The sequence below is a fragment of the Mobula hypostoma genome, chromosome 1, assembly GCF_963921235.1.
Source record: "Mobula hypostoma chromosome 1, sMobHyp1.1, whole genome shotgun sequence".
NCBI classification, from domain to species: Eukaryota; Metazoa; Chordata; class Chondrichthyes; order Myliobatiformes; family Myliobatidae; genus Mobula; species Mobula hypostoma.
Window position 1 is genome coordinate 74,741,968 of NC_086097.1, and position 18,479 is coordinate 74,760,446.

At 37.4% G+C, this 18,479-nt stretch overlaps 1 protein-coding gene across 3 annotated transcripts in view; it reads left to right on the top strand.

The window, feature by feature from the left end:
- cdin1 (CDAN1 interacting nuclease 1) overlaps positions 1-15,171 on the top strand; it is a 148,212-nt gene extending 133,041 nt beyond the window's left edge. For all 3 annotated transcript variants that reach the window (XM_063050773.1, XM_063050756.1, XM_063050765.1), the window contains one exon: positions 9,607-15,171. In XM_063050773.1, coding sequence (XP_062906843.1) covers positions 9,607-9,757 — 151 coding nt within the window. In that variant the 3' untranslated portion in view covers positions 9,758-15,171. The remainder of the gene's footprint in view (positions 1-9,606) is intronic.
- Positions 15,172-18,479: the final 3,308 nt, after the last annotated feature.

Consider the following 18,479-nt stretch of genomic DNA (forward strand, 5'->3'; position numbering starts at 1 on the left):
CCAGATGTCAGAGAAAAAGGTTGTAAACGTGCAAGGCACTCTCCGATTATGTAGATATCATCTTGCAGTGGCCTTGAAATGGTCTTCCAGTTCAAGTCCTAAAAATAAACACCTATTAATCATCCATTCCTTGACCACCGCTTTAAGTGTGGAAACCCAAAACGGTTTCCTACATTTGCAAGCCCAGTGTACTCCGTCACCCAGGATAAGGAACAGTTTGCCTAGCAATTTTTTGCCAATAAAGAGGCTGGCTCTAACGAGTTGTTTTCAGCCATCTCTAACTGGCCTATCACTGATACAGCACTCCAAGTCTTGGATACTGCACAATACAAGCTTTGTCCAAACTCTTTGGGGAGAAAATAGCAAGGAAAAGGCCTTCTGTTATCCAAACATTACCCTAAAATTTTAAAGGATTCAGATCTGCAGTTGCTGTGTACAGAGGGAAACTCTGACTATTTTTTTCCATGATAGGAATAATACTCAGCCTTGAAAATAAAAAGCTGTTCTGTTCATAAGGCACACCTTTGAGTTTCTTTAAGTATATTTTAATTGATTTGGTTTTTTTTGCGTAAAGGGCATGTTTGACAGTGATATTTCAGTACCATTTTTTGTGTGTTGGCATTATTGCAATTAGTGATTCTGTGTGTAACCACTCAATTGTTTTACTTTGAAATCTTACTAATGATGGTAAGGCCACTGAAATCTCAGTCATTAAAAAAAGCTACAAAGAATTTTAAAGCCCAAAGCAGGTGTTTATTTCTGATGTATAATTTTGGTACAAGTTTATGTTAAGGAGAAGGAATATACTGAATGCTTTGCCAGTACAGATTTCAACACAGAACTGCGTTCTTAAGCATTATTTGGTAGATTTTCCCAATTTTTGAGTGGTATGAATATTTGGCATTGCAGCTGGGTATATTTTCACCATGCATTGGTGTTAAGATTATAAATATCTCGTCCTTTTATAGTTTCAGACATAATTTTGGTACTGATGATGGTGGAAATGTTTTTAACAGTACTGAGATTTAGATTTTGAGAGAAAAAAAATCCAACTCGTGAGAGAAATTTATAATGTTGTTTCATGTTTTACCAAATGTGTTGTGCCAGTGTTATAGAAGCATTTTTTTTTAACTGCTTTGTACAATGAGTTCCTGATCTTGGGCACATTATAAGAAGCCAAGTGATTCGCCCTGGATGGAAAAATCAGCTGGTCCATCCATGCATACTTTCAACTAATTACAGTGACTAAAGATGAAGTAAGCATTCCAATCTAGCCCTTCTGCAGAAGCAAACTGCATGATTTAAAGAAAGTTGTAGATAAAATAAGTAAAATCAGTGATTTTTTTTTGAAAGTGTGCCACATTTACAGAAGAGATTTGTTAGTATTTCTTTTCATGATTGCAACACAGCTAAATCATAGTACCATTGTGTTAAATTGATCCTTAGTTCTTTTGTTTACTCACTGGAAAATAAAATATAACTTTAGTTTTGTTTAAGGCATTTCCCTTTTAAAGCAACTTAGATGGTTATTATGTATTTTATTTTTACTACTTGTTCTTGTAACTTGCTGTTGTAGAATGTGGCTTGTTGGCACTTCTGTATGTCAATTCCCAGACTTGAACAAGCCATGTACAGCCCTTCCATATTTAAAAACATACTGGATCCATGTGAAGACTGCACAAATTATGAACAGACCAAACAAAATTCCATCTTGATTGCACTTCAGAATGTAAATTGACCAGACGTTCTCCATTTAAAAGAGGACATAAATAATGCTACTGAAAAATTCATGGAGTGTGCCACAAATGTAAAATTTTGAGACCTTGTTACATCCTTTATGAAATAATATATTTTATTATTAGTTTCAGCAAAGGTGTGCTCAATTTTTTAGGGAGGGTGTTTCTTATATACAGCTCCGTTTTAGTGGATAGCATAATAAAATCAACAAAGGAAGATGTATTATTGCATGCCCATGACACGTGTATATTGAAGCAAAATAGTGCACAAAATTTGCAGCCTGTTTTCCTTTTATTGGATATTTAATGCTAGTCTGCAAATTTGAATCGTGTTCTGGCAGTGAACCCTGTTCAGTAAGTGGTTAAAAGTACTTATCTGGATACATTCCAACTGCTGCAGACAAATTTGTTCCCAAACTCGACACAGCTGCTCTCACTCTGCCCAAAGTGCACATTCTATTCTCAAGTTTGCTCTTAAGTTGACTTTGGTCTTGTCTTTCCTGTTAGGCGTTCCTGGTCTCCTGATGGTGAAGGATAATCCATTAAATAGGGAGGCCAGTGGGAAAGAAGATGAGGTACCTCATTCATAAGGGGAAAACGTAAGATTAACAAATGGAATGGGTGCAGTCAAGGTGCTCTCAACAATACTGGAGGGTGATCCTCAGTTGAGGAACAAGGAAGTCAACTTAGAAGCACATGTATGGAAGGTGGCATTGTTAGAGCAGACATGACAAAAGCAGACCATGGAACTGTGTCCTTAAAGGAAATGAAATGGTAAGAAATATAACTGTGGTAGCTATGGTGGACATTGATTATTCACTTGTCCTCAGAACTGAAGAAGGAAAATGTATTACAAGTGAATCATATGAAGGTGAAAGAAGGGTGGAAAATGGGAGCAAAGTTGATGAAGTTATGTAGTTTGGCATGAGAATGGAACGACATGCCATTGTGGTCATCGGTCTATTGGGAAAAGGGTGAGGTGAGAGATTTTGATAGACTGGAATAAAGAATGCTCTGTGTGTCTTGCAAAGAGGTACACGTACCTCAGACCCGCATTGTTTCTCAGCACCACCATTTATTTGGAGCAGATGAGATCAGATAAAGAAGTTGCTCCATGTGAGATCAATTTCATAGTCATGCAACTCAGAGAACATTTACATCACAAAGATTGCTACTGTGCCTGACAGTCAAAAAGGAGCTACCCAAGCAAATTCTGCTTTACAACATAAGGTCTGTAGTCTTGCAGGTACTTTGGTGGCACAGTGGTTAAATTTCCAAACAGTAATCCAGAGACCAGTAATCTGGCCACAGTACACCCTGAGACTTGATAACAAATTGAAAGTTTTATGTTGATGATGTGGTATTTTCTGTGTGGAGGAAACCTACAGAGATCAGGTGACTATTTTGCAGAAAGCCTCTATTCAGTATGCAAGCTTGACACTGAACTTTAACTTTTCATCCCAAACCACTCTGCTCTCTGTTTTCAGCCTTCTACACTGTTCCAGGAACAGTGTAGAAAGCACAGTACTTCTTCATCCATTTGGCCACATTGAAGCCCTTTGGACACTATATTCAATTGAAACAGCTGATTATTTCCAGCTTTTTCCTTACTTTGGATTTCCAATGACTTTTCTGTTGTGCATCTCTCAGTTCCGGGTAGCCTTGATGAAAGTTTCGGCCCAAAATGTCAACTGCTTGTTTCCCTCCATAGAAGCCGCCTGATTTGCTGAATTCTTCAAACATTTTGTGTGTGTTGCTCAAGATTTCCAGCTCCTGCAGAATCTCTTGTGTCTCCAGACAACTCTTGTTTTGTCTTCCTTTAATTCCCCTCCTTCATGAAATAATTGGTTGGAACCAAAAATAATGTGCTCCTGGACAATCATAGGTTCCTCTCTATCACACATATTTCCCTTGTTCTCCCCATCCCTTCTTTTCTCTGCTACATAAAAAATAAGCTTTTTAACTTTTCCAATTCTAAAAGGATCATTGACCTGAAATATTGTTTTCCTCCACACAGATGCGGCCTGATCCATTGAGTTGTCTTAGTACTTTCAGAGTAAATGCTATTTAAAGAACACTGGGTTCAATTTTTATTGTTTCTCTTGGGCTTTTTTTTTTGATCAGTCTGCTATATAAAAATCCATCCAGTACACTGCCCTCAATGATTCCCTTGTTCCCTCAGAGAAATCAGTTGGTTGTTCATAACCATCCCTTGACAAATCTATGCCGTCCCTTATTTATCTGTGCCTTTATAAATGAAGGGTTACAATGTCCTTTGGAATGGATTCCAATAATTTTCCTATGACTGATGTTAAATTAACTAGCTTGTTATGTAATTTATCCCATCCTCCCTTTTTTATCCAAATGTAGAATGTTAGCAGTCTTCCAATCCTCTTGGCACCCCTTCTGTAGCCAGACGAGATTGAAAACTGTAGTTCAACTGATTTTTACAATTTTCTCCCATGTTTCATTGACAAATATGGGATATATTTCTTCTGAGGGAGGTTATCAAATTTTCAAAGATACTCAACTCTTTTGTGCATCCTTCATTTGTAAGAATCACAAAATATTCTTTAAGAATATCAACTTCCAGTCATAGGTTTGTTTTTTTGGTCTCTACCCAACTTTACTGGTTCCTTAGTTATCATCTTGCTCTTTATATACATAAAGGATCTTTCCTTGTCCATATCTTTTCTTATTCTCCTCTTGTTTTCCTCAGCTTTCTCTAGTATTAGGTTTATCTATGGCAGTGAGGTGCCAATAATGTGGTTACTTTTATTTTTAAATAACCAATAAGGTGGCTATTTTTGTAAAAATATTAGAGGTTTTTCATGAGGTGCATTGAGAAAGACTGTTTCCTCTGGTTGTGGAAGCAGTGTGGGTCATCAATTTAGAGTCCATAAAGGAGTGATATGAGGGCAGAGGTGAAATTTCTTTATCTGAGAAATTTGCTTTGAGAGTGAGAAGTAAAGAAATGGGAAGGTGAAGATGGTGGGGGTAAGAATGGGATGGTTTGAAGCAAGCGTAAGGGAAGTGAATGTTCAGGGGAGCAGGCTGGTCTGATTATGTTTGCAATGCTTTGATGAACCACTGGCTTAGAAACAACAAGCTGAATGTTTTTTTTGTTCTCGCTTCTTCTTTCTAGTGTAGATGAATATGAATGTGTTGTTCATTTAGATGCCTAGATGTTCAGACAGTTGCAATTTAGGGGAAGGAATATTGAAAGAAGTACTTCAACTAAATTGCAGAATTCAAAGACATGTCTTCCACAATTCTGAAGTTAAACCAAAATGACAGTTTTAAAGTTTTACTAACTTTAAGCTGATTGAGATTCCACCAAGGTGCATAGGAAATAGTCCTGTTCGTCAAATGCTGAATAAAGATTGCTGAATTATAGATTTGTAGTGATAGAGTGATGATGTTGACTCAGGCCTGAGAGGCCAGCGTCAGGCATTTTCATGCCCTACAAGGTACACCAGGTAAACAACTTGGCACCTTTGCCGCAAACATAGCCAGCTAAATATTAATTGTTCAAAAACTAATGTTCCCCACTATCTACTGCTCAAGATTCATTCTATTGAATGTCAATGTTTACACAATTTAAGAGACCACAAAAAAACAAACTAAATTGTGATTGGTGCACCAAAATTAAAATATAAGATGGACAGAGGATAATATTGCACTCTATATAGCAATATAATTATTACAACAAAGTGACTTGTATGTTCATTATCATTCAGCATCTTGCATAAGAGTCATAGAAAAGTACAGCACAGAAGCAGACCCTTTGGCCCATCTAGTCTTGCCAAACCATTTAAATGCCTACTCCCATCAACCTGCAATGGGACCACAGCCCTCCATACTCCTACCATTTGGGTAACCAACAGTATTGCTGGAAAAAAAAGCAAGCTAAGAAAAATACTTAAGTCAGCCTGGGAAGAAACAGAGGGAGCTTATTCAGGTGAAATATTGATAGTATAATTGGACCACTACACTAAGTTATGCAATTGTATAAAGCAAGATTTTCAATGTGATTCACAAGTCACAAAGTATAATTATGCTTTTATTAAATAACGATTTATTACTATTTATACAAAAAGTTAACATTAATATGCTCAACATTTGTGTCTGTTCCAAATATCTTTGAGAACAAACCGCAGACACCCAAAATATACCTCTTTTGTTACAGTGTTGAAGAATGGCTCAATGAATATCCCAACCAGAAGGTTAAATGACAAAACAGATCTGTCCTGAACGATGCCCTAAAGATGTATCCATGAAAAGTACCAGGGATATGTCTTTAACAATGTACTAATAGCAGCAACATTCATCTATTGCCTTTCCTATGTAGTTTCAATGGGACTGTATCAGAATGTCTCAGCTCCATAACTGGTTTTACTTGCCACATTTAGGAGTTGGAAGTTAAATTTTGTACAGGTTTTATTTCCTGAAGACTGGTTCTCATTTTAGTTAATTCATAGTATGTATGTGTTTTTCAAAGACTTTGTTGCATTTCTTTATTTTTCCTGTAACTGACTGAAAGAAAATGAATCTCAAGATGGTATATGGTAACATATGTACAGTATATGTACTTTGATGATCAATTTACTTTGAACTTTACCACGGAGATATTGTGTGGCTCCATGTATTTGCTAAAATGGTAAGGTTAAACTTAATCTATAAAGGACTTATCTGGAGCTTCTGTGTCACTGAAATGCAAATTAATTTCACTTAAAGGTTAATTAATTTTTCTGCTTAGCAAAATCATGGGTGAGACAAACTAAAGAGTTGGATTTGGTAAAATTGCATGTTAGTTCAATACACAGTAGTAATCTCTCAGTTCATGTTTAATTTTTGAGCTCTGGCTTAAAGTTGAACAATCTTACATTTAACTGACAAAATCATTTGGGACATAAATCAAGCAAATTCCAAAGAATGTACGTAAGTTTTAAGAGTATCCTTTAGAGACCAAACTTCTTTAGAATGTGCTACTGAATATAAACTTTTAAGGGTAAGATGCATAAAGCAAATTATAGTATTGCTATTGCTCAGATTTTTCACTTGTATTAGATTATGCTATTTTAACATGTTGCTCTGATTTATTTGCCAATATTCTAGTACTCTGCAATTTAAGTTATTGATAATTTTGATTTCTTAGATACAGAGGCAGAAATGTTCTTCTTATATGTTATATTGTGTCTGAGCTGGCCATCTTTTAAAGACGTGGTTGATTTGCTCAAAGCAGACATACTCTGAGATGGGTAACAAATTAATTACTGTTGGATGCATCCTGTGATCATTTAATGCAATTCTTGTTTTTCTTCCCTTCATGTTTGGTCTATTTTGAGTAAATAGTGGCTAGTCAATGTTTTACACAAAGTATTATATATGATATGCCTGCTTGAAAACTTTCAAAGATACTATTATTGATTATCATTCATTGGTAATTGACCCCTGTTTGCAAAATAATACTGTATATTATTAATTGACTATGTCAGTAATTATTTCCCATCATCCTTATTTTATGTAAGCAGAACTTAGTGGAACCATTTAAATCCTTATAATTTGCCTTGTGTCCTTAATTTTGCAATTTGAGAAACAAAGGATATAATTTGTGTGAAAATATAATTTCCTTTCAGATTTGTTATGTTATAAATGCAGTGGATCAGTGCTAGAACCTTAGCATGCATAATTTTAAGTAAACATTGAAGACAACTGGAAGTGTGAATAACAATAGTGCATTTCTGCCTATTAACCTTTTTCCTATTATTAAGGATGGTTTACTAACTTAGCAGTTTCTAGTTGAGCATCAGGCACAGAATCTAGCTTCTTGTTTAGAATCTCATTGTAAGAACAACTCTGATACTAATGTACAGACCAAGCAATGACAGGTTCTGATTGATAGTGATTACATCTTCATGAACTCTTGCTGAAGGTCCCGAATTCCTGATGGGTCAACTATTCGACAGGGCTACTTCCTGAGAAAGCCCGGTGGGCTCAACATATCCATTTAAAGGCTGCACCCCAGTTCCTAGATTTAGAGCAATTTTTTAACCATTACTCTGTATTTAAAATAGTCAATTGTTTTAATTTACAGTAATAAATTTGACAATTATGTACAGCAGCAAATAAAAATTGTTAAATATTGACATTTATATTTTCATCAACCCCTAAATTTTAAACATTCAGATATTTTAACATTTTTACTATTTTGTTTCCAAAATATTTGTTTTGTGGAGTAACATGCCAAAGTGGATGAATTATAAGTCATCGTAGGAAAGGTAAAGCATACCCTCAGCAATCATCAACAATTCTCCATGCAGTTTCCTGATGGAGTGCATCATAAATATGCAGCCCATTATCTTCTGTTATTTTCTTACTTTTCCCTTCACATGGAAGCTGCAACTTTGTCAGACTAGGTTACAGTCTCCACAGAAATCCTATGGATGTAATTGTTGCCTTTTGGCACAGTTTCCCAATAGTTGGGAAGTGACAGCCCCTCAGAGGCAGATTATTGTATCCTCAGGCATGGAGCACACAGAGACCGTTCAGTTTTGTGGAGTATGAGTTGCATTAGAGAGAGAAGAAATAATGTTTGCAATAAATATAGTGTGATGAACATGCTATAACATAACAAAACAAACATTCTAAGTCTACAGAATGACCTAGACTCTATCCAATGACAATATGGCTTCAAAATAGTGCCACTTGACATTATTTGGGCCACTGTTATCTTGAACCGAGTGAAACATGGGTGAAATTTAGCTTTGTTTGTTGATCTTGGCAGAAATAGCAGAAAATGTAAGTGCACTCTTTAACTCTTCTTGTTCATGGAAGATATGAAACTTTTGATCTAATTCATCAGATTCAGCAGCTGCCAAAGATACTGATTAGCCTGAAATACCAACTGGTGCAGTCATGCTGCCCAGCATTCTGACTCATGTCCCAGATAAATCCCCAAAGTATATTTTTCAGTGCAAGAGATAAAATAGGCATGTCCTATTACTTTAACTCAATGAATGCAGCCTCTTTGTTGTGCAGGTTACAGTCAGAGCTGCCATGATCTTATTGAATTGCAAAACAGTCTACTCCTGCTCTTAATCTGGTATCAATTACTCCAGTTGTAATCTCAAATCTGCAGTTCTGCTAATCAGTAATCTTTCACCCGCTAATTTGTCAAAAATCTAACTCTGCCTTTAAAATTTCCAAGGACTTGACTTCTGCTGCCCTTTGAGGAGAGGAGTTCAAAGATTCACAACACCATGAGGGCAGAAAATTCTAGAATACTGACTCTGGCAAGTTCTGGATTTTCCCTCAAAAGGAAACATCCTCTCCACATCTATCCTCTCAAGGTCACTCAGGATATACTTCAATCAAGTCATAGTTCGTTCTTTTAAACCCTAGTGAATAGAAGCACAGTCTGTCAACTTTTCCTTAAATTTTCTAAGTTTCAAAGTACATTTAATATCAGAGTATATATACATTATACAATCTGAAATTTGTCCTCTTTACAGAGTAATATTTTAGTTGTTAGTCTAGTCAATTTTCCTGCAGTGGCTTTCTGTTTCCTGGTAGCCAGCCAATCTTTTATTCATACCAATAAGTTTTCAGCTCAACCATGAGCTTTTATTTTCTAAAGTAAAATTTGATGCAGCACCTTATCAATACCTCCTGGATATCATCAATACAGCACATGTTTTGTCAAGGGACAGCGACTTTCATTTGCATATTTTCACTTTGATAAAGCTATCACCTTCAATATGCAGATACTTATGTGAAAATTGTAAATAATACAGCCAGATGAGTTTAATTAAGACAACCAAGTTTTCTGAATGTAATTTAAAAATAACCTTTTACATCTGATTTTCAGATTTGGACCCGGATTAGTGATCTACTGGTGTGGATTTGTTGAGGGTTTGGATTGTCATCGTGAACGTGGAATACTATTAAAAGATTGCTTCCCTGAAGACATTATAACCTACCACCACACAACAGCCAGCATTGACAGTGGAAAGAGGTGAATCCGGAAGCAATTTTGCCTTCCTGCAGTGCTAACTGCTGGCAACATTTCTCCTGAACTTTAGTTGAACTTCTGCTGCCCTAGGTCACCATAATACCTCTTTAGAAAAACACATTCAGTGTTTCTGCTTTACTTCACCAACACACTCTGTGAGCAGCCAAGAACTACAAACACGTACCTCTCATTATCAGCATCCCTGTCTGTGTCAAGACTTGTAGATAGTTTAATCTTTCTAACATCCGAACTCTAGTTCTGGAGAAGGGAAGAATTCTGGTGCTGGAAATCTAATTCAAAATTTTGGACTTGGCAGAAGAAAAAAAAATCATCTATCTTAAACTTTCAGCAATTAATAATAAATGACATTTTGCTGTATTTTAATGCATTACTTCTGCAGAAGAATATCATTTCTGGTATTTGCTAGTTTGAGCTCTGTCTTGGAAAAGATTACCAGGCAATCAGCAAAAATAGATCCAATTACGTGCTCAGGGCCTCCGTGAAGAACTGTAACATCTCCACTGACTCTTGATGATTTCTAGTCCATGACTGCTAAAAGTGGAGAAGGAGAACTTGGAATGGTATTGAGAACCTCAAGTCCATGTGCCAGTAGCTCACAGAAACCCTGCGTAAGTGGCAGAAAGAGTACACCTCAAAGCAATGCCCGTGTCTGCCTCAACAGGTACTATTTACCCTATCTGTAGAAGAGTCTGTGATGGCCATCTCATACTCAACAAAAAAAAACAACATAAAAGCAAGTCAATCTCAATCCCAACAAAATGTACAAGAGTGAGAAAATTTTCTTAAATAATCTTAAAAGGTCCTTATATTCTTTATCTTCATTCATATTGGTTAATTATCATCTCCCTTAGGATATCTGTTTGTTTCAGTTTCAAAGTGGTAGATGATGAGATCTGGACTCTGAGTGGGTAAGATAAAAATTGAAAACTAAAAACTCCAAGCAGCAGATGCTATAAATGAAGTTACTTGTTCAAAGGTAGGAATGTAATTTAAGTTTCCACTTTAGGTGAAACCATGCCATTTCCAACTATGGCATGACAGTGAAGGTTTTGTGCAACCTTTTTGTTGCATCAATTAGTTCCATAAACTCAGCAAAAGTTTCACTGAGTGATTGTTTTGATATGTATGTATGTTTCGGAAAAGCATGAATCTAGATTTGGAAAGTAATGTGGATTGTCAATTTATGTCATCTTCCTAATAACTGCCCTGTTCACTGCTAATGGACATGGAGCAAATTAATTCCAACTTTTAAAATGACCACTTATCGTGAGAGCATTATTCTGTTATTTTTCACGTTTCTTATCCCTCTCTCTCCACCCAAAGTTGGCACTGAATATTCTGTAACCAACATAAAAGGTGTACAAATAAGTTTCCAGTTCACATCCAATGCAGCAACAACTGAAGTTGCAAAGTTTTAGTATTTCCATCCCTTTGCCCTCACTTTCCTGTCATCTTTTTAACCATAAAACTCACACAGTGGAAAAACATTAGATATATTTTACTTGCTCTATAGCATCAAATATTTGCCATGGTAACAATGCCACCGACTTTTTGATATAAACATGAAATCCTTAGTGCTTTTTGATCCTAATTTATTCTGAAGTTTCTGTGCTTAGACGAACCTCTTGACTGACCTGCCTGTTATTGATTGTAACTGTTCTATTAAACACTATGACTGCTTTTTATAGATGTGTTCTGTAAGATCCAAGTATCATATACTTGTGAGTTGCTGTCTGCCGTGACTCTTTACTGGTCTGTTCTATAAATAGAGCTAAGCGTATGTCTTGTGTACTGCAGTTAATGCACTTAAATGTGTGGTACTTACTGAGACTGGGGCTAACCCAGACTTCTCCTTTGAGAAATGATTACAGTTTTATGTGCAAGGGATGTTTACTGAGAAGTTGAGAGCTTAATAATGTACAAATATACAATAACCAAACCTTAAAGAAGTGCACCGTGACTCCTTTGCAATGACAAGTGTTGTACAATTTTAAAAGAACTTCTCCTGAATGCCCTTGCCTCAGAAAGCTGCATTCTATGTAGTTTACAGCCGTGTAAGCGTTTAGAGGATGTGTTCTGACTGTCAGTGGTATAAAACCAAATGAACAGTTCAGTTTTACATGGTATGTCGACTTATCCAGTCAAAAGAAATGTGTGAGGAATCAGAAATGTGTGTCAGTTTATTCAATAGATAGGATCTTCATTTGGTTGTTCCTTCTGAAACTTAGTTCAGGTGCATTGAAGTGCTTCTGCTAACATTCTCTTCTATTCCATGACTAATTATGAAGGAGGAAAGCTTCAAAATAATTTATTTGGAAGTTTGCAACTTTGATAAGTTTGTGCATTTACTTTGAAAGCATTTAAAATGAACGCAGTAACAAGAAATTCTCTATCATGTCTTGGATACTGATATATTTCAAGCCCAGGATTCATAAAGATTTAACCTTTCCAATTACATTGTAACTGTATTCATCTTAAAACTGTTGGGGTATATGTCCAATCGAACTGTCAAATGAAGTTGCTCCTAATTCTGTAATCTTTTAAATAATAACTATAAATAATAGTGGATTGTTACAAAACAGATTCTAAGAAAAATGTTCAGTTTGTTTGGTGTCTGCCTTTCCTCTTATTGTTTAAATGTGGCTTCAGTATAAACAGCAGCTTGGGTCATCTGTTTCAGCAATTGATCATTAAACCTTACTTAAAGCTGTAATGAATCATCTCAGTTTGTTTACTTCTTTAACTTGACTCTGATTACTCCCATTCCCTTTTCTTTTGAAGGTCTTGAATATGGTTGCATGGAAGCCAGTGTCCTCCAGTACTAGACCCATGTATGTATTATTCCTCTTTGAGCCTCAATTGGACCACTGTTATAGCCAAACCCAATCGTGACCTCACAGCAGGAGGTCACTAGAATAGTATTTCAGCAGTGAATACCATGGCTGATTGACCTCTATCCATCATTTCTTCCAGCCTAGAAATACCCTATCACCACGTGATTCTAGGCCTACACTGCTTGTCAAATGAGGTTTTAGCACAGAAAGATGCCCTTTATTCCAGTAAATGCTGGCTCCTTTCAATTCCATTTACGGTTCTTTCCCTCTGACGCTGCAGACTGTTTCCTGAACTGCTTATTTAGTTCCCTATTAAAAGTCATCTTTCTATCATGCTTGCCAAACAGTGAACTTCACATCATAATCACTGAGATTAAAAAAAAGTTTTCTTTAATTCACCTCTTGTACCTTTTGTTCATAACTTTAGATCTGTTTTTGGTGGCTATTGAGCCATCTGCTAGTGGGGACAGCTTTTCTGTATTTCCTTTTGCTAAAGCAGTAATGACCTTGTACATTTCAATCACATCTTCACTCAACCTTCAGCGGGTCAGGCAGTATTTGTGGAAGGAGAAGCAGTTAATGCTTCAGGTCAAGGGCACTACCTTGGAAATGATTAGCTATTGTGATAAAGTACCCTGGTCCTGAAACATTAACTGTTTCTCTTTCCACAAATGCTCCTCGTTCTGCTGAACATTTTCACCATTTGCTGCCTTTATTTCAGATTTTTAATATCTGCAGTTTTCTGATTTCATTTTTCCTCCACTCAACATTCCTTGCTGCAGGGCAAAAAGCCCCAGCTTTTCCAGTCTAAACATGTCTGGAATCCCTCAACAGAAGAAGTGTTCAAGTTGGATTTTTCTGCGTACTTTGTAGAACCTTCATGTTTTTCTTAATGTGAGATGTTCAGAATTGAATACAATATTTGTGGCCTAACCAATGTTACATAAGCATAGAAAGGTACAGTCCAGTACAGGCCTTTAAATTCATGATGTGCCAATCAATATAAAATTACTCCATGATCAGTCTAACACTCCTTCAACCCATCCCTGCTACTTAGTCCGTAACAATTTTACTTCTACGTGCCTAGTCTTTTAAATGTCACTATTGTATCATCCTTTACCACCACCCCTGGCAGTGCATTCCAGGCACCCACCACTCTGTACAAAGAAACCTACTTCTGACATCTTCCCTAAACTTTCCTTCACTCACCTGAAACTGATGTCCTCTGCTATTGGCCATTGCTGCCTTGTGACAGGAGGAAACTGGAGGTCCATAAGCCAGTATTCATCAGGGATCAAAGATAGAGAAGGTCAGCAGCTTTAAATTCCTCAGTGTTATTATTTCAGAGGATCTGTCCTGGGTCCAGCATGTAAGTGCCACTAGGAAGAAAGTATGGCAGCGTCTCTAGTTCCTTAGAAGTTTGCAAAGATTCAGCGTGTCAGCTAAAACTATGACAAACTTTTATAGATGTGTGGTGGAGAGTGTGTGACTGGCTGCATCATGGCTTGCTGTGGAAATACTAATGCCCTTGAATGGAAACCCTACAAAAATTAGTGGATATGGCCCAGTACAGCACAGGTAAAGCCCTCACCACCAGTGAGCACATCTACATGGAGTGCTCTCGCTGGAAAGCAGTATCCATGATGAAGGACCCTTACCACACAGGACATGCTCACTTCTCATTGGTGCCTTCAGGAAGAAGGTACAGCAGCCTCAGGACCAACATCACTTGGTTCAGGAACAGTTATTTCCCCTCAACCATCAGGCCAGAACCAGAAGGGATAATTTCTTTCAACTTCACTCGCCCCATCACTGAACTATTCTCACAGCTATACACTCATTTTCAAGGATTCTTCTCATATTCTTGATATTTATTGCTTATTTTACAGTACTGTGCAAAAGTGTTAAGCACATATATAGATGGGATGCCTAAGACTTTGCACTGTACTGTATTTGTCAACATGGAGCGGACAGCGGTTTGTAAATCTGGTGGGAACAAAGGATGTTGGGAGTATTGAGGGTGGAGTTCCGTGGGAGGGAGTGTGAGACAAGTGACAGAGGAAGAGTACATGGGATGGGGGCTGGCATGGGTGCAGACACACCCAGCCATGAAAACCAGCCAAGGTAATTTGATTCCAAATGATTGGTTTATCATTACAGAAGGTTCTCTGCTGCTTCCAGTTCACTCCCCTCTCCCTTCCCCTTTTCCCAACTATGATTCCCCTCTCCCTACCCCTTTCCCACTCTCAGTCCACGATAGATCCATATAAGAATCAGGTTTATCACCACTCACTCGTGAAATTGGTTCCTTTTTTGCGGCAGCAGTACAGTGCAAAACATAAAATTACTACTGTACTGTGCAAAAGTCTTAGGTACCCTAACTATATATACATTATGTGCCTAAGACCTTTGCACTTTATATATTTTTTTGTATTCGTATAGTTTGTTGTCTTTTGCACATTGGTTGCTTGTCCATAATGATTCTATTGTGTTTGTTGGACTTACCGTGCCCGTCCGCAAGAAAATGAATCTCAGAGTTGTATAGGGTAATGTATATGTACTTTGATAATAAATTTACTTTGAACTTTGAAAAAGTGCTGGCTGTCTATTCTATCTGTGCCTCTCATAATCTTATACACCAATGTCAAGTTACCTCTCCTCCTCCATCACTCCAAAGATAAAAGCCCCAGCTCACTCGATCTTTTCTCATAAGACATGCTCTCTAATCCAGGCACCATTCTGGTAAACCTCCTCTGCACCCTCTCTAAAGCTTTCACATCCTTCCTTTGACAGGGCAACCAGAAATGAACACAGTACTCTCTTAGTGTGTTCGAAACATTGTTTTGTAGGGCTGCAACATTACCTTACGGCTCTTGAACTCAATCCCCTGACTAACAAAGGACAGCACAATGTGGGCTGCCTTAACCACCCTATCAACTTCCATGGCACCTTTGAGGGACCTATGGAATTGGATCTCCATGATCCCTCTTTCCTCTAAACTGCTAACAATCCTGCCATTAATCTTGTACTCCATCTGCCACTTTTCTACCCAACTGTGCATCCTGTGTAAAACAAGAGAAAATCTGCAGTTGCTGGAAATTTGAGCAGCACACACAAAATACTGGAGGAACTCAGCAGGCCAGGCAGCATCTATAGAAAAAAGTACAGTCAATGTTTCAGGCCGAAACCCTTCAAAAGGACTTGCATCCTATCTATATCCCATTGTAACCTACGACAAACTATTACACATTGTCCACAACACCTCCAACCTTCATGTCATCTACAAACTTAACCCACGCTATCATTTCCTTACCGAGGACATTTATAAAAATCACAAAAAGCAGGGGTCCCAGAGCAGATCCCTGCAGAACACAGCTACTCACCGAATTCCGGACAGAATATGCTTCATCTACTGACACCCTCCGCCTTCTGTGGAGAAGTGAATTTTGAATCCATGCTGCCAAGTTTCCATGGATCCTGTGCCTAGTTCATCCACCCCACCCCAGTGTTGGATGATGATTCCAAGTAATGGTGTCTCATCCCAGTGTTGCATAATGATTCTGCGTAATGGCATCCCATGCCAGTGTTGCATAATGATTCCAAATAATGGGATCCCATCCCAGTGCTGGATGATGATTCTGTGTAATGGGATCCTATCCCAGTGTTGCATAATGATTCCGAGCAATGGGATCCCATCCCAGTGTTGGATGATGATTCTACGTAATGGAATCCTATCCCAGTGTTGCATAATGATTCCGAGTAATGGGATCCCATCCCAGTGTTGGATGATGATTCTGTGTAATGGGATCCCATCCCAGTGTTGCATAATGATTCCAAGTAATGGGATCCCATCCCAGTGTTGCATAATGATTCCGAGTAATGGAATCTCATAACGATTCTCTGTAATGCTCCTCCTTTGGTACACTTAATTCAGCATCAAGTGCACATGGTTCCTCTGTTCCTGCACAAATGGCTACGTACAGCACATTTTTATCCACCTGCCAAAGTGCATCCACTGCACTTCTGTGTTTTAAATTCTGTCCTTCAGTTCACTTCCTATTCCTGTTCTATCAGTCTTATGTCCCCATGATGGAGACACAATATATTGCAGGTGGAAAGAAACTCAGCAGGCCAACTAGTATCTGTGGTTCAACTCAGATAAAGGGATTCAATTCAGAAAGTTAACTGTCCATTTCCCTTGGCAGAGTTCCTCCAGCAGCCTGTTTTTCATGATCTTCTAGTACTATTATTTACTATCACTCATCTGCTATTTTAACATTTCCCTGCACACCCATAACCAACAAATTAAATACATTAAAGTGTTCCTAGTGCTATCCCTAGGGAACATCACAGTGCACCTAAAGTGTGAAAACTGCTTATCACAGCTCTGCTTCCTGCCTGTCCTAGTCAAATACTTATTCAAGCTGCTTCTGACCCTTTTATTCAGTTTCGCTGAACTTAATTACTCATTAGATCATCATATTAAATCATTGTGACCCAAAAACTCAGAGTGAAAAGTAATTTTAAAGAACACAGATAGTAATACCACAGAGCAGGAATAAGTAAGCACGTGAAATATAGAGGACAAAAATGACCAAAATATTGTAAATTGAATATTAAGCACCAACAGGTGCCGTCTGTTACGTGGCTGAGTACAAGCAATTCCAGTTATGATCATTTATTTTCAATTTTCTATTGTGCTTGGGTATCATAATTGTGAAAGGATGCCTAAAATCCAGCAATAAATATAGAATATGAGTTCTAACTTTATTTTGGAAATACATCCAGTGCATATCTTCAACAGATGTCTTGTGTTTTTACACTCTTAACATCAGATGAACCTACTTTCTTTGGGACCATTCTTTCCCTTATTTTGATTCTGTGGTTCATATGCATATCTAAAGCACTAAAATCTATTAACTTAAATTGAGGATAAGGCATTCTGTATGAAGTTTGGCCAAATTTTACTTGATCCATAGCTACAGTATGCAGGTTTTAACAAATAACTTAAGGAAGAGAATTAAGGGATTGTATTTAAACAGTTTTGACCTTAAATAGTATCAGTATAAATGTTGGTTACATTTATTGAGGAATAACTCGGGAGGGTACCAACTGCCTTGTGATAGTATGTGAGATTGTGACTGATCTATGATATCCCCATTTACATTTTGTCCTGTATTCCTTACTACAGAAGTTCTTCAAAGTTTAATTTAAAATTAACAATGGCTGATTATCTACTGTACATCTCCCAATTCATTGCATGTAGAAACGTTTCTGTGCAACTTTCTTGAAAAGCCCGGTTCAAATTTTGAAAATCTTGTCCTCCAGTGAAGGCAACTTAATCATCAGAAATATTTTTCCCTCCCTATCTGATCAGTGTTTCTTAATATCTTGAAAAATGTTATTAAATTAATCCCCAGTTTTCTTAATTCCCAGAGTTTAATCCATAGTTTGTGAAATCACTCCTTTCAATTTAGCCCTTGCAGGCAAGGCATCTTTTTTGTAAGTCTACATTACACTCAAGTCCCGTATATCCTTCCTGAGATGTGTTCAGAACTGAACACAATACTCTGGCTGTGGTCTAACCAGGGCGTCGTTCAACTGTAATTTAAAGTGTACCCTCTGGAAATTAATTAATAGTCCAGATATGAGACTACAGATACTAAAATATTTTATGAGGCAGTTTCAGATATTAGAATTTAAATTTAAATTCTAGTCTTCTGCATATAGAGATCAGAATTACGTTCACTTCTTTAATTATCTTCCATTCCTGTCCAAGATATTTTAAGGAGCAAAGATTTTCTCAAGGAAGTAGGAGCAGGACAAGTCCCTGAATGTTTGCTGTGATCATAGCTGATCTATGCTGGCCTCAAC